General features: G+C 42.7%; 1 protein-coding gene across 1 annotated transcript in view; it reads right to left on the bottom strand.

Moving 5' to 3' along the window:
- The window catches only part of LOC307020054 (NACHT, LRR and PYD domains-containing protein 12-like), a gene marked incomplete at its 5' end in the record, with an annotated part of 50,085 nt that continues 23,300 nt past the window's right edge, over positions 1–26,785 (bottom strand). The window contains 12 exons of the mRNA XM_079651151.1: positions 1–1,381; positions 1,875–2,016; positions 2,127–2,243; positions 7,638–7,897; positions 12,063–12,280; positions 12,668–12,714; positions 12,796–12,836; positions 12,955–12,998; positions 14,220–14,393; positions 19,824–19,997; positions 24,309–24,482; positions 25,609–25,779. Of these exons, the coding sequence (XP_079507277.1) occupies positions 723–1,381; positions 1,875–2,016; positions 2,127–2,243; positions 7,638–7,897; positions 12,063–12,280; positions 12,668–12,714; positions 12,796–12,836; positions 12,955–12,998; positions 14,220–14,393; positions 19,824–19,997; positions 24,309–24,482; positions 25,609–25,779 (2,221 nt within the window). The 3' untranslated portion in view covers positions 1–722. The remainder of the gene's footprint in view (positions 1,382–1,874; positions 2,017–2,126; positions 2,244–7,637; positions 7,898–12,062; positions 12,281–12,667; positions 12,715–12,795; positions 12,837–12,954; positions 12,999–14,219; positions 14,394–19,823; positions 19,998–24,308; positions 24,483–25,608; positions 25,780–26,785) is intronic.

The raw sequence follows: 26,785 nt of genomic DNA, 5'->3' as shown, positions 1-26,785 counted from the left end.
TGGTATATTTTAAGATAAGAAGTACTTTATTGAACTCAATCTGGGAAATGTTTGCGTTGCAGCAGCATAAAAAGACAAGGCATTGCACAATAGAGAAATGTACAGTAACAAAATATAAAGCAGGATATTATATTTACATTAAGCGTGCAAGGAATGGATTATTTAATATTAGATTGTGAGTTTGAGTCCAGTTATCAGAGAGAAGGCTGTGCAGACATTCAAACTCAGAGGTTGTATCATCATATGCTCAGCAGCTTCAGTGGAGAACTGGCAATGAGATTCTTCTGACCTGAGCTCCTCCAACAATACAACATACAATAAAATAAATAAATTAAAATAGTGACTATTTCCTTAACGATTAATCAATTATTCAGATAATCGTCTGTATTTTGATGTCTACTATCGATCCCAGTTTCTCAAATTCAGTCAGTACCAATTGGTAAAATAAGAACAAGCCCTTATGTGTGTCATGACCCGGCTCCTATGCCTGACACAAATGTGAAAGGATGCAGTGGATGCTGGTAAATTATTTATTTATGTAATAAAGTAAACATGTACTTGAAAAAAAAGCTGCTCTCAGGAGGGAGTCCAGGAGAAAAGAGAGAAGGGAAGAGGCCTTCGCTCAGAATCTGTGTTACCTTCAAGGACAAGGGGAAACATGTTCAGGTAACAAAACAGAGGACTAGACTTCAACTGTCACACACACTCCACGAGGTTTATCCTCAGCTCAAGTTGAGCTCTTTGCAAAGATACGGGTCCAGCTCTCGGAGAGCGTCGATCAGAACCCTGCTGGCTGCAGCTCCTTTATTTCGCACCGCGTCCACCACCTCTCGTGCTCCGTCATTTTTGGGTTTGGTTCTGGCTGACTCCATTTCAGATTCACTGATCACTTCAGACTCAAAGAGTTTATCCAGAAGGTCCTTCAGGATAGTTGGAGTCACTCTTTGAATGAACTCTGTCCGAACTGAGAGCAGCCTCTGGTCTGCTGGGACTCTGCTCTCTGCTGGGACTCTGCTCTCTGATGGGACTCTGCTCTCTGATGGGACTCTGCTCTCTGATGGGACTCTGCTCTCTGATGGGACTCTGCTCTCTGATGGGACTCTGCTCTCTGCTGGGACTCTGCTCTCTGCTGGGACTCTGCTCTCTGATGGGACTCTGCTCTCTGATGGGACTCTGCTCTCTGATGGGACTCTGCTCTCTGCTGGGACTCTGCTCTCTGCTGGGACTCTGCTCTCTGCTGGGACTCTGCTCTCTGCTGGGACTCTGCTCTCTGCTGGGACTCTGCTCCCTGCTGGGACTCTGCTCTCTGCTAGGACTCTGCTCTCTGCTGGGACTCTGCTCTCTGCTGGGACATTTCTCTGGGACAAGTCCTTCCTTGGATCTGGAAGATAAACAGGGAAAATACTTTTATTAACCAACAATCACATTAATCAGATCTCTTAAAAAGCAAAGTAACTCGACATTCCCAGAGGCGGATTTCTGTTCACTTAAAGTTATAATATGTAACATTTCCTCATTAAAATGTATAAAAACTCCTACACCTGTATTATTTATATTTTGTTGAGTTGTGTACGTACATTATCTCAAATGGTTCAGAGAGACGTGTCATTTTAATCAAGGTAACAGTACGTTCATCACGATCTCCTGTAATGGCGCCGTATCCACTTAACCATGAGAAGATGAAGACTACAACTCCCATAATGCCACGCTGTTTCACCACCACACTAGTTTTTACTATGGTTTTAGAATATAACATGTTGTGTGTTTAATGTCGTAACGATGCGTTGCCATGGAGCCTTAATAGAGAAGGCTATGAGATGGATCTTTGGAGTTATCAGTCTATCACTGGGTCTGAGCTCAGGTGGAGGCTTTACCTTCCAGTGACACGCGATAACTCCAGACTACGTTTCCATCTTGGTCCTTGACCTTCAAAGCCACTCTCTCTGTGCTCGTCGTCAGGGTAACTTGAAATGTCGGGTGGTAGTTTGGTCCATACCTGGAATCAAATTTTTTACTCTGAAAACCAGAAGCAGATGTTAAAAGTTGATCTGTTTCTTTCCTGATTGTGAATCCACATGATGTGTTAATGATCATTGTGTTTCTTTAGAGGAGCATCAGTGACTCACCTCAGGCTGAATGAAGAAGCCCTCAGGTTCACAGTGCACACTGTATCTGTGATCAATGTCCAGCTCACAGTCGGAGGAGATCGGGATGTTCACAGCACGTTTGTGTTTTTTAACAACCTTCAGTAACAGGACATTTTTGATCAATTTAAAACAACATGTTGACAGACCTTCTCTACAGAGATATAAGAATTACAATCAATTAAGAATAACATCATGAGGACATATGTGAGTAGATTAATTAAAGTGTATAGGTTAGATATCTTTGGATGAAATTCCAGTTCTCCAACACAGTTTTTTATATATTTATTAGGGTTGTTTACGGAGCCCCTAAAGCAGTGGTTCTCAAACTTTTTCTGTCAGGCCCCCCCTTTGGAGAAAAAAAAAAGTCACACAGTGTACTGTTGTAGTACAGTTGTTGTTGTTGTTGTTGTTGTTGTTGTTGTTGTTGTTGTGTAGTGTAGTGGACTGTTACAATGAAGGCTCGATAGTCAGCTCACGGCATACGGGTGTAAGCAGGGGTAAAGTGCTATTTTTATAGGTGGTGTGTGGACCTCACATAGGGGGGTCCGGGGGCAAGTTCCCCCGGGAAGATTTTTTTTTAAATATTGAAGTTAAAAGCATCAATCTGGTGCACTTTGAGAGCAACATGAAGAGATCTATGGATACCTCTCTCAGCACCCATTTGAAACAGAACTGTAAACAGATTTACTTCTTCTCTATGGATATTTTACAAATCACCCTTTTAAACTTTTTTTTTTTTTTAATGTCATATAATATTTCATAACTGTTTTTCATTTATTCTCTTTTTATTTATTTTTTAATAACCATTTTTCCTCCTGGTCTCTCGCGCCCCCCCCACTGTCATGCCTCTGCGCTCCCAAGGGGCGGGGCGCCCCCCACTTTGAGAACCACTGCCCTAAAGGGTCATGAGAAAAAGAAAAAAAAAATCTTGTGTGCACAATACACTTTCTTGTGCGCTAGAGAAAGTTACTGGTTCGCCAAGTAGGAGAGATGTGCCTTTAAAGCTGTCTACACACCAAACTCACACCAAAGAACACGTCCCGATGGAACGTCGCCTCACATCTCCAGCGTCTTGGCCATGTTTCGCATTGGAACACACCGCAAAGACTTCAGCCGACGGCCAAGTTGCACGTACGAACTGCGCATGCGTGAGTGGCAATAACTCTCCTTACCAGCAGGCGGCGGTAGTGTGTATTCGTCATTCAAAAGAGGCAACCGGAAGACAGACTGCGTGATAACCGAGAGAAGAAGAACAGACTGCGTGATATAAGCAAACAACAAATAGCGTGTGCGTCAGTGTACCCAGAGAACAGGATGCAGCACCTGACTTTCTAAGGGAGGAAAAGTGTTTTAAACCTGGGTAAATAAACCCTTGCGTCCAGGTGAGATGAAAATGAAAAAGAATAGCCGTCTGTGTGTGCCTTCTTATTCGTTTGTTTGGGTCCCTCACTTCCGTTTCGCTTCTCATGCACTGATTCGCTATGCTAACAGCCAATCAGTGATTTATTTGACCGACGGCCTTTGGCCGACAGCCAGGTGTCGGCTCAGCCGAAAAGTCGGCTGCGGTGCGGTACACACCAAGACACACCAATCTGAGTAGGGCGACACGACGCCCATCAACGGCCCGACATCTATCGACATCTATCGACATCTATCGACATCTACCGACATCTATCGACATCTATCGACATCTATCGACATCTACCGACATCTACCGACATCTATCGACATCTACCGACATCTACCGACATCTACCGACATCTACCGACATCTATCGAAATCTATCGACATCATTTGACATCTACCGACATCTACCGACATCTACCGACATCTACCGACATCTATCGACATCTATCGACATCATTTGACATCTATCGACATCTATCGACATCTATCGACATCTATCAACATCATTTGACATCTATTGACATCTATCGACATCTATCGACATCTATCGACATCTATCGATATCGACATCATTTGACATCTACCGACATCTACCGACATCTACCGACATCTACCGACATCTATTGACATCTATCGACATCTATCGACATCTATCGATATCGACATCATTTGACATCTATCGACATCTATCGACATCTACCGACATCTACCGACATCTACCGACATCTATCGACATCTATCGACATCTACCGACGTCTACCGACATCTATCGACGTCTATCGACATCTACCGACATCTATCGACATCTATTGACGTCGATCGACGGCCGAAATTGGCTCGGTGTGTAAGGGACTTTACACACCACCTTCAGCCTGTTTACCTTCATGAGAACAGCTGAGGAGAGATCGAGGCCGCAATGTTTTAACCACCCACACACACACACACACACACACACACACACACACACACACACACACACACACACACACACACACACACACACACACACACACACACACACACACACACACACACACACACACACACACACACACACACACACACACACACACACACACACACACACACACACACACACACCAAACTGCCCAATTATTACGCCATATTATTAGTTTTATGAAGAAGATGTCTGGTCGCCAGTGTGTGTGTGTGTGTGTGTGTGTGTGTGTGTGTGTGTGTGTGTGTGTGTGTGTGTGTGTGTGTGTGTGTGTGTGTGTGTGTGTGTGTGTGTGTGTGTGTGTGTGGTTAAAACGTAGCAGTCTTGTCTCTCTTCAGCTGCATAAAAGGCACATCTCTTCATTCATAGATCAAGGCAGACTGGTCCACAGACTCTCCTGTTTTGTGAATCCGGTGCTGAAACAAATAACTCTACACCCCTGGCCGAAATGTACTAAAAATGAAGTCTGAGTTCGAAATATATCTCAAATAATGTATATATATAATATATGCAATGCCACTTCCCAACATAAAAATAACAGAAACGGTCGTCTCTTGTGTGCTCCACTTCCTACTTGGGGAACCGGTAATTTTCTCGTGCGGACGAGACACTTTTTGTTTTTTCCATGACCCTTGAGGGCAGTGGTTCTCAACTGGTCCACCGCTGTGTTCCCTCCTTTATTCAGCACAGCAGCGGTTCGGTAAGACAATGCGGTCCGTATGCTTGGTTATGGTCATTTTCAGTTATTGATTTAAAGGTCGCCTATTAAGCAAAATCCAATTCTTCATGTCTCTTCTACATCAACATGTGTCCCCTCTTCTCCATGTCTCTTCTACATCAACATGTGTCCCCTCTTCTCCATGTCTCTTCTACATCAACATGTGTCCCCTCTTCTTCATGTCTCTCCTACATCAACATGTGTCCCCTCTTCTTCATGTCTCTTCTACATCAACATGTGTCCCCTCTTCTCCATGTCTCTTCTACATCAATATGTGTCCCCTCTTCTCCATGTCTCTTCTACATCAACATGTGTCCCCTCTTCTCCATGTCTCTTCTACATCAACATGTGTCCCCTCTTCTTCATGTCTCTCCTACATCAACATGTGTCCCCTCTTCTCCATGTCTCTTCTACATCAACATGTGTCCCCTCTTCTTCATGTCTCTTCTACATCCACATGTGTCCCCTCTTCTTCATGTCTCTTCTACATCAATATGTGTCCCCTCTTCTTCATGTCTCTTCTACATCAACATGTGTCCCCTCTTCTTCATGTCTCTTCTACATCAACATGTGTCCCCTCTTCCTCATGTCTCTTCTACATCAACATGTGTCCCCTCTTCTTCATGTCTCTTCTACATCCACATGTGTCCCCTCTTCTTCATGTCTCTTCTACATCAATATGTGTCCCCTCTGTGGAAAGACTTTATGATGTCATAACGATGTTTCGTCTTGTGTAACCATTAGCCAATCAGAAACAGGGTTGAAACAGAGGGGATTATGGGTAATGCTGCAATGATCTGTTTGGTGTTTCAGCCAATCAGAGACAGGCTCTGGATATATCTGAGACCTGTGATATACTGTTGATAAAGAGTATAATAGGGGACCTTTAAAGCTTTGATTAGTATTGGACTCCCAAAATACTTCCTTTCAATCGTTCAGTTGTTGAGTGTTTCAACTGTGCCTTTCAGTATTTGCTAACCATCTGATTTACTGTCGATGTTAATTATGTAACCTGCCAGTCATCATCAGATTATTGATATAATACTTATGTTATTCTTTAGTTTATATATTCTTAGCAGTTCATGATTATCTCATTTATAACTAACCATTTAATGTGTGAAGTAAATCAGCCTATGTTCACAGAGTAAACTCAGATTTTCAAATGATCATATTATCTCTCTCAGTCGGGAGCTTGGGGCCGCAGCTTCTTAACGTTTCTTTATACGTATTTTAAAGTATTAATGTAAACTTGGAGTTTGATAACCAAAGTAGAGTGTGGCACACCACGTAAATAATTAAGAATGAATTGTTAAATCTGCACAAGAAATATACGCAAACAAATATTCAGTTCAGATAGATCTGATTCTTCTCACAACCAAGAAAGTTTGAAAAGAGGAGCAGTGGCTCAGTCAGTAGGGACTTGGACTGGGAGCTGTAGGGATGCTGGTTCAAGTCCCCAAGCAGACCTAAATATGGAGTGTGGACTGCTACTTGGAGAGGTGCCAGTTCACCTCCTACCCTGCTGTGGTGCCCTTGAGCAAGGCACCGGACACCCCCCTTCCCCCCTCACTCCCATTGCTCCCCGGGCGCTGTACAATAGCTGCACACTGCTCCTAGTACCGGACTCCTGGTACTAGACTCCTGGTACTAGACTCCTGGTGCTAGACCCCTGGTGCTAGACCCCTGGTGCTAGACTCCTGATTCTAGACCCCTGGTGCTAGACCCCTGGTTCTAGACCCCTGGTTCTAGACTCCTGGTACTAGACCCCTGGTACTAGACCCCTGGTACTAGACTCCTAGTCCTAGACTCCTGGTTCCAGACTCCTGGTGCTAGACTCCTAGTACTAGACTCCTGGTGCTAGACTCCTAATTCTAGAGTCCTGGTGCTAGACTCCTAGTCCTAGACTCCTGGTTCCAGACTCCTGGTGCTAGACTCCTAGTACTAGACCCCTGGTACTAGACTCCTAGTCCTAGACTCCTGGTTCCAGACTCCTGGTACTAGACTCCTAGTACTAGACTCCTGGTGCTAGACTCCTAATTCTAGAGTCCTGGTGCTAGACTCCTAGTGCTAGACTCCTGGTGCTAGACTCCTGGTACTAGACTCCTGGTACTAGACTCCTGGTGCTAGACTCCTAAACTCCTGGTGCTAGACTCCTGGTGCTAGACTCCTGTTGCTAGACTCCTAGACTCCTAGTACTAGACTCCTAGTGCTAGACTCCTAGTATTAGACTCCTGGTACTAGGATGGGTTAAAAGCAGAGAACAAAGGTCACTGTGTGTGCATTTAAAGTGGGTTTCATCCTTCCAATGATATTATATTATATACAGTAGGAAGCTTGGGGCCACAACTTCTCTGTGGAAACAGCTGTGGTTTAAAACAAGTGTTTAGCTTGATGGTGAGCACATTACCTCCTCCTCAAGGACGTTGTTCTGCAGCAGAAATACATCCAGTATTTGTTCCTCTCTGCCCGGGGGTCGTAGGAGCAGCAGAATTTGGCCCTTTATTCGCCACTTTAGAAGCCTTTTCAATGTATCGATGATAAGGCCAAAGGAAGAGAGGTGAAGCACCTTCACCACCACGTGAGTGGGTGTGACCTCCAGCGGCTCCAAGATGCTCAGGCCTTCATCAGTGATGTGAACGACAGACAACAGGCCGTCCAGGAGCAGCGCTGTGGAGCAAAGAGCTGGTCATCTGTTGCTTTGAAACAGCTTCATCATATTCAATGTCCCACCACTTTAGTTCAGAGCTAATGTTCATCTAATGTCATTCACTTTGGAGCCTCACTGGGATGTACCAGTTTATATCCTCCACCTTTTATTCTAATGTTTCATTATTGTTGCGTCCCCTGTGATCTTTCTGGAGGTGAGCATGTGTAATTATTTTCTAATTTAAAAGACTGCTGAGATGTTAGTAATCTGCAGCCAGAACAGCTTGACTGAGTCCGGTCTCGTGTCTGAGTGATTCTCTAGATGTGTGAAGAGCTTTCTAAAGCTTTCAGGGCGTAGAAAGTCTAACTTATAAATGTTGTTTTGTTTTGTACATGCTTCAGCCGGACTGACAATGTGAAGAGCAGAAAGAGCAACAGATGGATAACAAAGTCATAATTAATCAAACTGCTAGCTTAGAGTGAGTTAGCATTGAGTTAGCACTGTTAGCAGCTAAACATGTTGTGGACTGACAGGTCACAGTTTACATGTCTTTAATATACAGTGAGGAGACTGAAGAACCAGCACCTTACCGTGGTAGAGAGGTTTGTGTGCCCTGATGAACCTGGGGGCTGTGTTGTCTGTAACCTTGTGTTCCTGGTAGGGTCTCCCATGGCAAATTGGTCTCAGGCAAGGGGCCAGACTAAGATTGGTTCACAAGACCTCATGAAAGACGACACACAAAGTGAGGATACCCGGTCCGGAGGAAGCCCGGGGTCCCCTTCTGGAGCCAGGCCCAGAAGGAGGACTCGTTGGCGAGCGTCTGGTGGCTGGGCTTGCCACGGAGCCCGGCCGGGCACAGCCCGAAAAGGCGACGTGGGCAACACCTCCGCTTCTCCGTCCCACGGGCCCACCACCTACGGGAAACAGCGATGGGGTCGGGTGCGCTGCCAGAAGGGTGGCAGTGAAGGCAGACGGTCTCGACGGACCAGACCCGGGCGACAGAAGCTGGCTTTGGGGACGTGGAACGTCACCTCTCTGGGGGGGAAGGAGTCGGAGCTTGTGCGGGAGGTGAAGCGTTACCAGTTGGATCTGGTTGGGCTCACCTCTACGCACAGCGTCGGCTCTGGAACATTACTTCTGGATAGGGGTTGGACTCTATTCTTCTCCGGAGTTGCTCAAGGTGTGAGGCGCCGGGCGGGTGTGGGGATACTCACAAGTCCCCGGTTGGGTGCTTCGTTGTTGGAGTCTACCCCAGTGGACGAGAGGGTCGCCTCCCTACGCCTGCGGGTTATGGGGGGGGAAAACTCTGACTGTTGTGTGTGCTTATAACCCAACAGCAGTTCAGAGTATACGGCCTTCTTGGAGACCCTGGAAAGAGTCCTGTATTGGGCTCCTGAAGGGGACTCTTTAATCTTGCTGGGAGACTTCAACGCACATGTGGTCAATGATGGAGACACTTGGAGGGGAGTGATTGGGAGGAACGGCCCCCCTGATCTGAACCGGAGTGGTGGTTTGTTACTGGACTTCTGTGCTAGTCATGGATTGGCCATAACAAACACCATGTTCGAACATAAGGATGCTCATAAGTGTACGTGGTACCAGAGCACCCTAGGCAGAAGGTCCATGATCGATTTTGTTATCGTATCATCGGACCTGAGGCCGTATGTTTTGGACACTCGGGTAAAGAGAGGGGCGGAGTTGTCAACTGATCACCATCTGGTGGTGAGTTGGGTCGAGTGGCGGGGGAAGCCTCTGGATAGACCTGGTAAGCCCAAACGTGTAGTTCGGGTGAACTGGGAACGTCTGGAGGAGGCCCAAGTTCAGGAGGCCTTCAACTCACACCTCCGGCGGAGCTTTTCGGGCATTCCTGTGGAGGTTGGGGACATTGAACCAGAGTGGTCGGGGAGCTGTGGTCTCAAGGTCCTAGGTGCCTCAAGGGGCGGTAACCCTCGAACCTCCTGGTGGACACCGGTGGTCAGGGAAGCCGTCCGACTGAAGAAGGAGGCCTTCAGGGATTTGTTATCCCGGGGGACTCCCAAGGCAGTTGCAAGGTACCGACAGGCCCAAAGGGCAGCAGCCTCAGCCGTGGCCGAGGCAAAGCAGCGGGTGTGGGAGAAGTTCGGAGAAGACATGGAAAAGGACTTTCGGGCGGCACCAAAGTTGTTCTTGAAAACTGTCCGACACCTCAGGAGGGGGAAGCAGGGAACCATCCAAGCTGTGTACAGTAAGGATGGGACGTTACTGACCTCAACTGATGGAGTGTTAGGGCGTTGGAAGGAACACTTTGAGGAACTCCTGAAACCAGACAACTCCGCCCTCTATGTTAGAGGCAGATCTGGAGTATAACGGGGGATCAACACCAATCTCCCGGGGGGAGGTCACTGAGGTCGTCAAACAACTTCACAGTGGCAAAGCCCCGGGGGTGGATGAGATCCGCCCAGAAATGCTGAAGGCTCTGGGTGTTGAGGGACTGTCATGGTTGACACGTCTCATCAACGTTGCGTGGAAGTCGGAAACAGTACCGAAGGAGTGGCAGACCGGGGGGGTGGTTCCCCTTTTTAAAAAGGGGGATCAGAGGGTGTGTGCCAATTACAGAGGCATCACACTACTCAGCCTCCCCGGGAAAGTTGACTCTAAGGTACTCGAAAGGAGGGTCAGGCTGATAGTCGAACCTCAGATTGAGGAGGAACAATGCGGATTTCGTCCTGGTCGTGGAACGACGGATCAGCTTTTTACTCTCGTAAGGATCCTGGAGGGGGCCTGGGAGTACGCTCATCCAGTCTACATGTGTTTTGTAGACTTGGAGAAGGCGTATGACCGGGTTCCCAGGGAGTCACTGTGGGAGGTGCTGCGGGAGTATGGGGTGAGGGGGTCTCTACTCAGGGCCATCCAATCTCTGTACTCCCAAAGCGAGAGCTGTGTCCGGGTCCTCGGCAGTAAGTCGGACCCATTTCAGGTGAGGGTTGGCCTCCGCCAGGGCTGCGGTTTGTCACCAATCCTGTTTGTAATATACATGGATCGGATTTTGAGGCTTAGTCGTGGGGGGGGGGGGTCTGCAGTTCGGTGGACTAGGGATTGCACCACTGCTTTTTGCAGATGATGTGGTTCTGACGGCTTCATCGGTCTGCGACCTTCAGCACTCACTGGATTGGATCACCACCGAGTGTGAAGCGGCTGGGATGAGGATCAGCACCTCCAAATCTGAGGCCATGGTTCTCAGCAGGAAACCGATGGACTGTCCACTCCAAGTAGGGAATGAGTCCTTACCCCAAGTGAAGGAGTTCATGTATCTCGGGGTCTTGTTCTCGAGTGAGGGAACAATGGAGCGTGAGATGGGTCGGAGAATCGGAGCAGCGGGAGCGGTACTGCAGTCGCTTTAACGCACCGTTGTGACGGAAAGGGAGCTGAGCCAGAAGGCAAAGCTCTCTGTCTACAGCGCCATTTTCCTTCCTACCCTCACCTATGGTCATGAAGGATGGGTCATGACCCAAAGAACGAGATCGCGGGTACAAGCGGCCGAGATGGGTTTTCTCCGCAGGGTGTCTGGTGTCTCCCTTAGGGATAAGGTGAGAAGTTCAGTCATCCGGGAGGGACTCGGAGTTGAACCGCTCCTCCTTCGCGTCGAAAGGAGCCAGTTGAGGTGGTTCGGGCACCTAGTTAGGATGCCACCTGGGCGCCTCCCTAGGGAGGTGTTCCAGGCACATCCAGCTGGGAGGAGACCAAGGGGTAGACCTAGGACCAGGTGGAGGGATTATATCTCTTCGCTGGCCTGGGAGCGCCTTGGGATCCCCCAGTCAGAGCTGGTTGATGAGGCAAAAGAAAGTTTGGGGCTCTCTGCTGGAACTGATACCTCCGCGACCCGACCACGGATAAGCGGGAGAAGATGGATGGATGGATGGAGACTGCAGAGGCCCAAAGACACTACAACTCAGTATTTAGAGCTGCATTGCATCGTCTGCTTCAATAATGATGTCATGAAACACATCGACTAAATGGATGTTTTAATGATTTCATTCTTCTTCTTTTGGGGACACGACTATTTTGAATGTAAAGCACAGATTTCGTGTCTGAATTATCTTATCTTTGTTAAACTAGTTTAATAAAGCTGCTTCATAACTTCGGAACGGTAGTGGATAAGGTGCTAAACATTATATAAGTGTATTTGTTAACACTAGATGTCTTTACCATCCTCTGTCTCACTGTGTGGCAGGTGGAGCTGGCAGACGGCAGCTTCATCAGAACTCTTCACGTCGAACAGCGGCCCTGCTGCCTGCTTGCCAGCTGATTGGAGGAGGCTCTCCTCCCAAGGGACCGTCCTGTACAGAAGCTCCGCCTCCTGAACCATGACGAACACCAGGCCAGTCGAAGCACACTGGAACTCACCTGGACCAGGACACCTGAACCTGTAGACACACAAGAGACAGGTTACTACAACAAGCCTTCACTCGTCTGTGTTCTGACTGACAGGTGTTCATCCAGCTGGAGTCTGACCTGGAGGAGGGTTTGTTGAAAGATCTGAAACACCTGATGATTACAGGAACATCACTGAAGATGTGTCCACATGCATCAGGATGTGTGTAAACTCATTAAATTAACAAAATGTCTAGTCCAGCGAGGATCTGGACTGGTCCAAGAAAGCATTCCTACACACAGAGGCATTAATTTATTCATGTCGGCTGGAAAGAGATTGGATGCAATACCCCAAGGTGAAAGACATGACATTAAACACAGTTAAATGAATATATGCTTTAATGTGTTTAAAATCATATTTGGTCATGTTATAGGGTTACCTGTATGAAGACTCAGTTGTGTGTTCAGGTGAGAAGGATTCTGGAGCCTGGAACAAACAAAGTTATTTATTATATTAGAAATCAAGTTAAGTTCAAACTTCAACTCTGTTCAACTGCTCCTCTCTCACCTTTGTGTCTGTCTTCACTTCCTGTTCCACATCGGAGACACCTGATGGAGAGAAGAGGTGAGAAAAATAATAATAATAATAATGTACTATAAATACCTTTTAAGATCAGATTTAATGTACAATATCTGGATGAATGGAGGACATGGTTTCAGTACTCACAGCTCTTCTGGATCTTGGCTCTGAACGTCTCTCCTTCTCTGATCCTGTAGGGATGAACACAATCCAACAGTTTGAGATCCAGTTTGAAATAAGTGTTAGTTCTTTGAGTCAGCTTCAGAGTCCTGACCTCAGGCTTTACATCCCATCATATCTTCTCTGCAAACACTACGACTGCCTGCCACAGCTCTCAGCTGCATCACAGGAAGTAACCAGTCACTAGAAACTCATCCCATCAAGAACAGACTACCTTTCCCACTCTTCTGTGAAACCCCATATGTCTGGTGGAAAGCTGTAGGGCTTCCCCCAACTAGTGGACTGAACGTTAGTGGGCTAAAGAAGTCAGCTGGAAACCCTCAGCCTTCATTCAGAGCGGAGCCTGGTCATTGAGATCATTCTGTCGGGCAGGAAATCTAAAGTGTGGATCCTTCTGAGCGTAAAGGACCCACAAGGTGACATGCAGACTCCACAGAGAAGAAGTGTCCTCCGTATGATTATCCCCAACGTGTGTTCCTCTCTCAGACTGGGAGGAGAGCAGAGAGTCAGGCAGCAGCTAGCTCTGTATCAACATATAGAGACCTATAATATAAAGTCCTTCTGACCTCAGAACACCATGAAGCTCTCATCTCATGATGAGGGCGTCATGTCCGGAGGGATTCCAGCCCACGCTCATATTCTCAGTGTTTCCGTTTCCTGTGTGGTTTTTATTGGGTTGTTATATTCAGATATGAACTATAGAAACTAAACTAAATGTTCAGCGTGTGTCCTCGCTGCTTGTTCACACATTGAGAGTCCTTAGCGGAGCTTCAGCTGTTTGCTCCGCTGCGTCCGTGCGCTGTGACTCTCATGCGCTCTCTACTGTAAGATCTCATCTATACTTCAAAGGTTCATTATTACAGTCTTATTATATATTCTATGTGAAGCACAACACTGTTATAATAATGCTCTTTATCAGCCTTGGAGACTGAAACCATTTTGGGAGAGAAACTAATATATGAATAATCATAATATATCCTAAACGTGAGTCCACTGATCGCCTGAATTGATGACTCTCAGTGGACTAGAAGAGTCTGCAGTGGAGGGCAGCCCTAGAGAGGAGATGACTGACTAAATGTGGCTTTGTATTTCCAGCTGGCCTTCTCTAGCTGATGGAAGAATGGAAGAGCCTGCAGTCAGTGGGTAACATCACTGATCTGCTTCCCCAGTGAGAGAAACACCTCCCTGAGTTTCATACAATACTGCTGAACCAGCAGAGACCCCTTACTGACCTGAGGGTCTCCAGTCTGCAGGCTGGACTCTCCAGAAGATCTCTCAGCAGCTTCTCATCTGAATCCTTCAGATCGTTCCAACTCAGGTTCAGATCTCTCAGATGGGAGGGGTTGGACTTCAGAGCTGAGATCAGAGCAGACCAGCTGATCTCTGACAACCTGCAGCTCCTCAGACTGAATAAAGAAAACATGATGAGGAGAAAGAAGAGTTCATAATCAGATGTGTTTCTCAACATTGAAATGAATGAGATCAATAAAATGTGTCTCCTTCAGGAAGTAAACTTCATCATGTCAAACTAATATCACTTCAGAGGACCTTTATTCAGACGTTATCGTTTACTAAATATTAAAAACACAGATTTACTTTTTACAAATAACATCTATTACAGTTTCTATAAGTACTTCATTTAGTACGTAACATTTTAAATATGAATAAAACGACATTTACTACTTTAGGGATGTGAGTTATTAAAGTACATAAATCAACTGTTAAAAACATGCTGTTCAAATTATCATTATTTGTTTTAAAGTTCAATAAATGGATGTTTTCAAAGTCAATGAATAATCGTATTTAATAATCCTGATTTCAGTTTTGACCAAAATAATCGTGATTATGATTTTTGCCATAATCGAGCAGCCCTGATTAAAATATGAATAAATCAACAATTCCAAAAGTATGGATGTAATATATGAATGTAGAAGAGTCAGTTTGAATAACTAATGAAACATGAGATCTCCAGCAGGAACAGAGAGTCAGTGAACTGACCTGAGGGTCTCCAGTCTGCAGTCTGGACTCTCCAGAACATCTCTCAGCAGCTTCACTCCTGAATCCTGCAGAGTGTTCCAACTCAGGTCCAGATCTCTCAGATGGGAGGGGTCAGACTTCAGAGCTGAGATCAGAGCAGACCAGCTGGTCTCTGACAACCTGCAGCTCCTCAGACTGAATAAAGAAAACATGATGAGGAGAAAGAAGAGTTCATAATCAGATGTGTTTCTCAACATGTATAAATGTAAATATGTAAGTAGCAATAACTTGCAGAACTGATTGAAAGGATAATCATTGATCAGCAGTGAGTAAGGGGATCAATAAGCATCTGCTTCCTCCTGCTCCCTTTGGACACATATCATTTATTATTATCAATATTTTGTTGAATATATAAATATTATTATGAATATTGAGAAATACTGTATTCTAACAATACGCTATTCTGTTTTTCACATCTCTTCTTTTTTATTTTTTAATCTGTTTGAAATAAAGATAGAAATGAAAAGAAATGAAACATTGAAATGAATGAGATCAATAAAATGTGTCTCCTTCAGGAAGTAAACTTCATCATGTCAAACTAATATCACTTCTGATGACCTTTATTCAGACGTTATCGTTTACTAAATATTAAAAACACAGATTTACTTTTTACAGCTAACAGCAGATATCTATAACAGTTCCTTTAAGAACTTTATTTAGTACGTAAACATTTAAATTAGGGCTGTGCAATTCAGTAGCGTAGGCAGAAATGTACAAGTTTAGTTTAGTTCATCTCACGCCTAGACTACAGCAACTCCCTCCTGGCTGGTCTGCCTGCATGTGCCCTCTGACCTCTGCAGCTCACCCAGAATGCAGCGGCTCGTCTGGTCTCCAACCTTCCTAAATGTTCCCACACCACGCCGCTCCTCCGCTCCCTTCACTGGCTTCCAGTAACTGCTAGAATCCACTTCAAGACTCTGGTGCTTGCGTACCATGCTGTGAATGGATCTGGCCCTTCCTACATCCAGGACATGGTTAAACCGTACACCCCAGCACGTGCACTCCGCTCTGCATCAGCCAAACAGCTCGCTGCCCCCACACTGCGAGGGGGACCCAAGTTCCCATCAGCAGAAACACGTGGGTTTGCTATCCTGGATCCAAAATGGTGGAATGAGCTCCCCATTGAAATCAGGACAGCAGAAAGCTTACACATCTTCTTCAGACTGAGAACTCATCTCTTTGGACTCCACTTCCAGAGATAGAATTACTAACAAAGCACTTATATACTAATAAAGGGCTGGCTGATCTAGAGCCAGTTGAGTAGCACTTGAAATGTTTGGCTCTATGAAACCTGATGAACTTCTATGATTCTGTTTTCCTCAAGGTGGTATCTTCCTGGTTGAATGAACTTATTGTCTCTCTGGATAAAAGCCTCAGCTAAATGTGATGTCTCCTTTGTATTGCGAGATGCAGGGTGTACAGGAGGTTGTCCACTGTGCAAGTGTTTGTCATTGACACAGTTTGCTGTCCAACTGTTCCCTCTCCTCCCCAATGTGGACAGCATCCCTTTTGCTTTCCCCTTGCATCTGTTTCAGACACTTTATACTTTTTGCTCTGAGCAGTTGGAGTAGGGGGGCTGAAGTACTTCGACTTTCTTTTCTGCGTTTGACTTTGCTTCCTCCATGTCTCCTCTTGTGACAGAGACTCTGGTCCCTCAGATTGTCTTTTGTCTTCAGCGTATGGTTTTGAAGGACGAACCTGTTTTGTCATTATTGCAACGCCCTCGAGTCTTCCAACCACAAACTCTTGCTGTAGCTGGAGGAAGTCTCCTGCTCTTCTGTGCATTTTGATGAAAGGATCACTTTTTGTTGTCGTGCGGAACCAGTTCTCTAAAACAGCATTACTGTCACAGGTGTTGCCAAGATGTTTGAGCATCAGACCTGTCCACAGAGGCACAGTGCCAGCCTAGTGGAGAATTATTTCCACAAGAGTCTCAAGAATGAGGATTTGTCTGGCATGCTCCGTCCCTGCTTCCTCCTGTGCTTGTGTGACCACCTCTTCGATAGGAGCAAAGACAGGGGATGATTCTGTGAGAGACCTGTCTTCATAATCACAAGGTGTGTGCTCTTCATCTTCATTTTTGAAATGTATATTTTCTGACTCGTGTGTCCGTATGGCCTCCTGCAGTGCTGACAGATGTTTCTTGCACCCATTAGTTTCAGTCTTTGATGAAAAAACATGTTCCATACACCTTGAAACTGACAATACCTGGCCAAAGAAAGACATTCAAGTGAAAAAAAAAAAATGAGCCAAGAGATTTAACTGACTCTGAAGTCAAACATTGTAAAAAGTCTTTCAGCGGAATGCGGCACTCTTGATATTGATTTGATATTGATTAGATATTGATTAGATATTGATAAGATATAGATTAGATATTGATTAGATATTGATAAGATATTGATAAGATGTTGATTAGATATTGATTAGATATTGATAAGATATTGATAAGATATTGATAAGATGTTGATTAGATATTCATTAGATATTGATTAGATGTTGATTAGATGTTGATTAGATGTTGATTAGATGTTGATTAGATGTTGATTAGATATTGATTAGATATTGATAAGATATTGATAAGATATTGATAAGATATTGATAAGATATTGATAAGATATTGATTAGATATTGATTAGATGTTGATTAGATATTCATTAGATATTGATTAGATATTGATTAGATGTTGATTAGATATTGATAAGATATTGATAAGATATTGATAAGATATTGATAAGATATTGATAAGATGTTGATAAGATGTTGATTAGATATTGATTAGATATTGATTAGATATTGATAAGATGTTGATAAGATGTTGATTAGATATTGATTAGATATTGATTAGATATTGATAAGATGTTGATTAGATGTTGATAAGATATTGATTAGATATTGATAAGATATTGATTAGATATTGATAAGATGTTGATAAGATGTTGATTAGATATTGATAAGATATTGATAAGATATTGATTAGATATTGATAAGATGTTGATTAGATATTCATTAGATATTGATTAGATATTGATTAGATATTGTTAAGATATTGATTAGATATTGATACGATATTCATTAGATATTCATTAGATATTGATTAGATGTTGATTAGATGTTGATTAGATATTGATAAGATATTGATAAGATATTCATTAGATATTCATTAGATATTGATTAGATGTTGATTAGATGTTGATAAAATATTGATAAGATATTGATTAGATATTGATAAGATGTTGATAAGATGTTGATTAGATATTGATTAGATATTGATAAGATGTTGATTAGATGTTGATAAGATATTGATTAGATATTGATAAGATATTGATTAGATATTGATAAGATGTTGATAAGATGTTGATTAGATATTGATTAGATATTGATAAGATATTGATAAGATATTGATAAGATATTGATAAGATGTTGATTAGATATTCATTAGATATTGATTAGATATTGATTAGATATTGATTAGATATTGATACGATATTCATTAGATATTCATTAGATATTGATTAGATGTTGATTAGATGTTGATTAGATGTTGATTAGATGTTGATTAGATGTTGATTAGATATTGATTAGATATTGATAAGATATTGATAAGATATTCATTAGATATTCATTAGATATTCATTAGATGTTGATTAGATATTCATTAGATATTCATTAGATATTGATTAGATGTTGATTAGATGTTGATTAGATATTCATTAGATATTCATAAGATATTGATTAGATATTCATTAGATATTGATAAGATATTGATTAGATATTGATAAGATATTGATTAGATATTGATATTGATTAGATGTTGATTAGATATTGATTAGATATTGATAACATATTGATAAGATATTGATAAGATATTGATAAGATATTGATTAGATATTGATAAGATATTGATATATATTGATTAGATATTGATTAGATATAGATTAGATATTGATTAGATATTGATAAGATATTGATAAGATATTGACAAGATATTGATTAGATGTTGATTATATATTGATAGATATTGATTAGATATTGATTAGATATTCATTAGATATTGATTAGATATTGATTAGATATTGATTAGATATTGGGGCGTGATCAGAGAACCATCAAACGTTTTGTTGAACATAGTCAACAGGGTCGCAAGAAACGTGTTGAGAAAAAGATGAAATCTCAAAGATTTGAGAAGAATGAAACGTGAAGTTAGCGGGAAGCCATCGTCCTCCAGTATCATATTCCAGAACTGTGATCTACCTGGAGGGCCCAGAAGTCTCAGGTGTTCAGAGACATGGCCAAGGTAAGAGAGGCTGAAACCCAACCTCCACTGAACAAGACACACAAGTTCAAAGTTCAAGGCTGGGCCAAGAAATATCTGAAGACAACAGATCAAGAAACTGACAGACTCCATGAATGGAAGTCTTGAGACTGTTATTGAAGAGAAGCGTGGCTACTTTAGTATCTGGTCTTTTTATGAAATGTCAGAAATGTTTTTATATTTAAATTGTGAGTTGTTTGTTTACTATTCTCTCTAACAGATGAAAGTGAACATTTGAGTTGTTCCTTTAGTTGCATACTAATTCTCCAACCTAATAGTTACCCAATAATTCTGCACACAGATTTTCTCCTAAGAACACCAAAACCTCATTTAAATATTCAGGCTTGAGGTTCATTAACATTTTGGATTGACCGAGAGTACTGTAGTTCTTCAATAATAAAATGAATCCTCAAAAATACAGCTTCCCTAATAATTGTGCACACAGTGTGTGAGATCTCCAGCAGGAACAGAGAGTCAGTGAACTCACCTGAGAGTCTGCAGTCTGCAGGCTGGACTCTCCAGAAGATCTCTCAGCAGCTTCACTTCTGAATCCTTCAGAGCGTTTTCACTCAGGTCCAGATCCCTCAGACTGGAGGGGTCAGACTTCAGAGCTGAGGCCAGAGCAGAACAGCTGATCTCTGACAGACTGCAGCTCTCCAGTCTGAATAAAGAAAACATGATGATACAAATCCAATGATAATCAGATAATCAGATAGAAGCAGTGGTTACAATAAGAACAACACAAAGAGTCTCATCCAATAGAAACACATCGAAGCATTTATTTTAAATGTGAAGCAGTCAGTTTCTCATTCGAGCAGCTCTGTTGAGCATTTTGAAAATGTATTTGCAAGCCTCTGTGCAAGGCTTTGTCTTTCTGTCTTTATAGGCAGAGGTGTAAAGTAACTAAGTACATTTACTCAAGTACTGAACTTAAGTACAATTTAGAGGTACTTTTACTTTACTTGAGTATTTCCATGTTCTGCTACTTCATACTTAAATGGTGTACTTTTCCTCCACCACATGTATTTAATACCTTCAGTTACTTCTCAGATGTGGATGAATGATGTGAAATATAACCAAGTGTTAAATCAGACTTTAGTTCCACCTGGAGTAAATCTACTTTTACTCAAGTGCAAGACCTGAGTACTTCTACTTTTACTCAAGAACAAGATCTGAGTACTTCTACTTTTACTCAAGTACAAGATCTGAGTACTTCTACTTTTACTCAAGAACAAGATCTGAGTACTTCTACTTTTACTCAAGTACAAGATCTGAGTACTTCTACTTTTACTCAAGTACAAGATCTGAGTACTTCTACTTTTACTCAAGTACAAGATCTGAGTACTTCTACTTTTACTCAAGAACAAGATCTGAGTACTTCTACTTTTACTCAAGTACAAGATCTGAGTACTTCTACTTTTACTCAAGAACAAGATCTGAGTACTTCTACTTTTACTCAAGTGCAAGACCTGAGTACTTCTACTTTTACTACAAGATCTGAGTACTTCTACTTTTACTCAAGTACAAGATCTGAGTACTTCTACTTTTACTCAAGAACAAGATCTGAGTACTTCTACTTTTACTCAAGTGCAAGACCTGAGTACTTCTACTTTTACAACAAGATCTGAGTACTTCTACTTTTACTCAAGCACAAGATCTGAGTACTTCTAGTTTTACTCAAGTACAAGATCTGAGTACTTCTACTTTTACTACATGATCTGAGTGCTTCTACTTTTACTCAAGCACAAGATCTGAGTACTTCTACTTTTACTACAAGATCTGAGTACTTCTACTTTTACTTAAGCACAAGATCTGAGTACTTCTACTTTTACTGAAGTACAAGACCTGAGTACTTCTACTTTTACTCAAGTACAAGATCTGAGTACTTCTACTTTTACTCAAGTACAAGATCTGAGTACTTCTACTTTTACTCAAGTACAAGACCTGAGTACTTCTACATTTACTACAATACCTGAGTACTTCTACTTTTACTCAAGTACAATACCTGAGTACTTCTACTTTTACTACAAGACCTGAGTACTTCTACTTTTACTCAAGCACAAGATCTGAGTACTTCTACTTTTACTCAAGAACAAGATCTGAGTACTTCTACTTTTACTCAAGTACAAGACCTGAGTACTTCTACTTTTACTACAAGACCTGAGTACTTCTACTTTTACTACAATACCTGAGTACTTCTAGTTTTACTACAAGATCCGAGTACTTCTACTTTTACTCAAGCACAAGATCTGAGTACTTCTACTTTAACTCAAGTACAAGACCTGTGTACTTCTACTACAAGATCTGAGTACTTCTACTTTTACTCAAGCACAAGATCTGAGTACTTCTACTTTAACTCAAGTACAAGATCTGAGTACTTCTACTTTTACTCAAGAACAAGATCTGAGTACTTCTACTTTAACTCAAGTACAAGATCTGAGTACTTCTACTTTTACAAAGTGCCAGATCTGAAAACTTCTACTTTTCCTCAAGTACAAGATCTGAGTACTTCTACTTTTACTCCAAGATCTGAGTACTTCTACTTTTACTACAAGATCTGAGTACTTCTACTTTTATTCAGAAGTACTCCTCCCACCTCTGTGTATAGCCTTAACACAGGATCTAAAACACATGACTATAGGCATGTGATGGTCTGTAACATTAGCCGCTTTCACACCAAGTACTTTGCGTACTTAGTCCCGCCGAGCTCTTTATTTCCTGGAACTGTCCTAGTAGATCGTGTTCTCACTGGAATAAGTCCCTGAGGGAGGATTAGGCAAATGAAGCCGCTGACGTCACTTCTTCTTCTGCTTTGGGTTTACTGGCAGGCCGCAAACAACTTCACGGGGTATACTGCCACCCGAAGTCCGCCCGGAAGTCCCCGGAGTTGGGGAAGGCTTCAGTAGAAGCTGCTGGGACTCCCAGCAGCTTCTACTGAAGCCTTCCGAGTAAATCGCCAGAAGCGCCGACACCTCCTCATCTCCACCGCTCCCATGTTTTCTTTTGTGTTGCGATAAGTGTCTCTCCGTTGGTGCGCTGGGCTAATGCTAATGCTGCTAATAATGCTAATGCGAGCAAATAAAATGGCGGCTTCACAAAACTTTTCGGAGTTTTACGGGACGTGGTTTGCATTTCGCCCAGCCAATCAGAAATTGTTAGTGTGCCCGACAAACCCACGAACCATTTCCTCCCCAGGAAAGTACCACCTCTCTAGCATGGACTATCTCGGGGTGAAAAGGTTTGCGCGAACTCGGGACTAGTTCCAGATCTTTTTGGTGTGAAACCAAAATCCCAAGAACTATAGGCCTAGTTCTTGGGAAAAGTACTCCGGTTTGAAAGCGCATATTATGCCCATTAAATTATTATTATTATTATACCCTAATTATTATTATTATTATATTATAAAACGGACAAGTCAAATCAAGCAATCTGATTGGTTCTTATCCGTGATATACTGAGCGTATACCACGGGTAGAATTGTAAGTTACTTTTCACAACAAGTCAGTATCCCTCCGCGTCTGAGAAAAACAGTATACCGTTGGGTTGAAAAGCAAACTCATACTGGAACAAGAAAGCAGCGGAGAAGTAACGGGGCAGAAGCCCTCCTTTTTGACGCAGCGGTCCAGACATAGACATCAAACGGCAAAACATATTCAGTGTGCAGTTCCTTTGGCATTAGGGCAGGGATATCTAGATACTTTTGAAGGTTTGACATAATGAATTGTGCTACTTTTAAAGCAAGCAACGATGTTTTCAAATCTGTAATCAAAGAGGTCCGCAAAAACGCTATCGACCAATCAGATTGCTGGATTTGACTTGTCAGTTTTATAAATATATTTACATTTCTTCCGTTACGAAACAAACTTACAAAGCATAAGATGGAAACATTTAAGATTAACTTCGACCTCCGGGGGGGTCTTACTATGGAGGAGTGGATTGAGCAGTGCCTATCTCCAGAAAAAATAAAGCACCTAAACTACGACATGCAGAGCTACGTGAAGAGCAGGTAGACCAACTGGAAAAGTAGCACCATTCAAAAGCTTTCTGATGCGGGTCTTGAAACAAAGCAGAGAAATGATGACCGTTAGTGGCCACAGGTGCGAAAGCTCTCTCCAGAGCTACTGGAAGCCCAATCTCGGGGACCAGAGAAAGTGGAGCAATATTCTCTCCACGCCAAGCAACAGCCTAGAACAACCTCAACCTATACAAGTGACCACGTAAGCCATGCTACTGATGCTGGACAGGTTTTCAGTGGCTGCACAATAAACAGCAACATACACATTAATGTAACTAAACAGCCAAATAATGGATCAACGCTCTCTGTCTAATATGTTCGCCAGCTGTTAGTGTTGTTGCATAGCAACCACCTTGCACTATGTTTTGTGCAGAAGGCAACGGAGGGACCATTTTATTTTGAACATCATTATTTACTAATAAAAACTATTTAAATTAGAGTGTGTATTTTTCTTTCATATTGCCACACTTGGTAACCGTTTTATAAAAGCAATAGCTCACTTCAGGCCGTGATATATGCTCATTATATCACAGCTGAGGGGGTTGAACCACGCCCCTTAGCTGTGATATAATGAGCATATACCACGGCCTGAAGTGAGCTATTGCTTAATTATATTATAATTATTATTATACCCTGCACATCAGGCTCTCTGACCGTGAGCTCTGCTCTGAGTATCTGAGCGTCCCGTTCTGACAGCGCTCCGAGTTCACCAGCAGTTAGACCGTCATCCCGGAGCAGCGGAGTTTAGCCGACAGAGCCGACAGGAAGAGTGGAGCACCCAGCTCAGGCACCGTTACAAAATAACACCCTGCGCGTCATGACGGCAGAGAACAGCTCTCAGATTACTTGGGGTCCCGGACCCTTTATGAATTCAAGTTATTAATGTACATACATTAGGTTCAATTACAAACTGAACACATGAGATCTCCAGCAGGAACAGAGGGTCAGTGAACTGACCTGAGAGTCTCCAGTCTGCAGTCTGGACTCTCCACAAGATCTCTCAGCAGCTTCACTCCTGAATCCTGCAGATTGTAGTTGAGACTCAGGTCCAGATCTCTCAGATGGATGTTGGACTTCAGAGCTGAGATCAGAGCAGAACAGCTGGTCTCTGACAACCTGCAGCTCTCCAGACTGAATAAAGAAAACATGATGAGGAGAAAGAAGAGTTCATAATCAGATGTGTTTCTCAACATTGAAATGAATGAGATCAATAAAATGTGTCTCCTTCAGGAAGTAAACTTCATCATGTCAAACTAATATCACTTCAGAGGACCTTTATTCAGACGTTATCGTTTACTAAATATTAAAAACATAGATTTACTTTTTACAAATAAAAGCTATTAAAGTTTCTATAAGAAACAATCAATATTTATGTTTGCAGTTCTTCATTTAGTACATGAAAATGAAAACATGAATAAAAGGACATTTACTCTTTAATGAATTCAAGTTATTAATGAACACAATCAGGTTGAATAACTAATGAAACATGAGATCTCCAGCAGGAACAGAGCAGTGTTTCCCCTATAAACAAATAGTGGCGGCGCAGCGCCGCTGCTGAAATATGAGCGCCGCTGCTAGGGGGCGCCAGCCAGGTACCAAAAAAATAAAAAAATAAAAAAATATATATATATTTTTTTCTTTTACTTTTTTTTTTTTTCTTAAAATAATAATAAGTGGTGACCCTTTTTCATTTTTGATTGTTTGTGATGTGGATTTGTAGTATTTGTGTTACTGTATGTTCAATAAAGGTGTGTGTTTGCTAAATGTTGAGACATCGCCACTGTATGTACTAGGCAGGGCCCATTTCTGGCCTAGGGCGCCAGATCTGGGGGGCGGTGCGCTGGTAGCTCCCCCATACCCCCCTAGAGGATGTGACGTCCACCCCCCAATTCCAACATGTTCATACAATACTGAATACATTTGAAGCCATTTTGACATCTATTACCTATGTTAATAAGTTTCTGTTTTTGCAGTGTATTTGTCTTTTGTAGAGATTTGTCATTTATTCTTTACAAATAAAATGTCGCCTAAAATCTCACCTAGGGCAGCAAATTGTCTAGAACCGGCCCTGGTACTAGGCCTCAAGAGCCTTTCTTGTGCTGACACATAGAAACAAATTGGCGGGGCGCACTTTGCACGCGCACACACAAAAATATTCCACGCGCTCCGCGCTCACATTATGCTGGGCCCACGTGCCTTAGCACCGCTGCTATGACTCCATCCTAGGGGAAACACTGCAGAGAGTCAGTGAACTGACCTGAGAGTCTCCAGTCTGCAGTCTGGACTCTCCAGAACATCTCTCAGCAGCTTCACTCCTGAATCCTGCAGAGTGTTGAGACTCAGGTCCAGATCTCTCAGATGGATGTTGGACTTCAGAGCTGAGATCAGAGCAGACCAGCTGATCTCTGACAAACTGCAGCCCCTCAGTCTGAATAAAGAAAACATGATGAGGAGAAAGAAGAGTTCATGATCCAGTCAGATGTTCAGGTCTGAAATGTGCAGCTCATCATCACTGCGTCCTGATCAATGATCTTTCCCTGAATTACAGAGACTGTCATTCTGTTATTGAGGATCATCATTATATCAGCCTCCTGGTTATTATCTGTGGAAACACGTCTAAATGTGGGAACATTAACATTTCTCTGTCAGAAAGTAAACTTTATGTAAAATAATATTAGTTCAGAGGAGCTTCTTTATTCAGACCATTTACTAAAGATTGAAAACATACATTTACTTTAACAACTAACAGAGGAAGAATAATAGTTACTTTAGGAAACAATCAGCTGCTACGACTGCAGACTACATTTAGAGCACACATGTCAAACTCAGATTACATTTGGGCCCGCAGGATCATTTCTAATTCCTATTAGATCTGGCCCTCCGGTATATTGCACGCACACCTTCTCTCCATCCTGAGGGTCTCCTCAGCTCAGAGCCTGAGCCCAAACATTGATGACCTTGCACCCAAGATGAGATGCCAAGTATCTGAGCTAGCATCACAGAGCAGCACACTGAGTTTAATGGATGTTTCCTTCTGCACTTTTTCTCTCACGACAACAGGGCATGTTTGGTTTCTCTTTGAGGGAAATAGTTTTGTTGAAGCTGTTGTTGGCCTGTGGGAAAATGTACTCATAAGAACTGACTCTGGAGAAGCTGCAGATAGAGCCATAAGAACTGACTCTGGAGAAGCTGCAGATAGAGCCATAAGAACTGACTCTGGAGAAGCTGCAGATAGAGCCATAATAACTGACTCTGGAGAAGCTGCAGATAGAGCCATAAGAACTGACTCTGGAGAAGCTGCAGATAGAGCCATAAGAACTGACTCTGGAGAAGCTGCAGATAGAGCCATAAGAAATGACTCTGGAGAAGCTGCAGATAGAGCCATAAGAACTGACTCTGGAGAAGCTGCAGATAGAGCCATAAGAACTGACTCT

This window comes from Notothenia rossii (assembly GCF_949606895.1).
Source record: "Notothenia rossii genome assembly, chromosome: 1".
NCBI classification, from domain to species: domain Eukaryota; kingdom Metazoa; phylum Chordata; class Actinopteri; order Perciformes; family Nototheniidae; genus Notothenia; species Notothenia rossii.
This window is presented reverse-complemented; position numbering and strand designations above follow the sequence as displayed.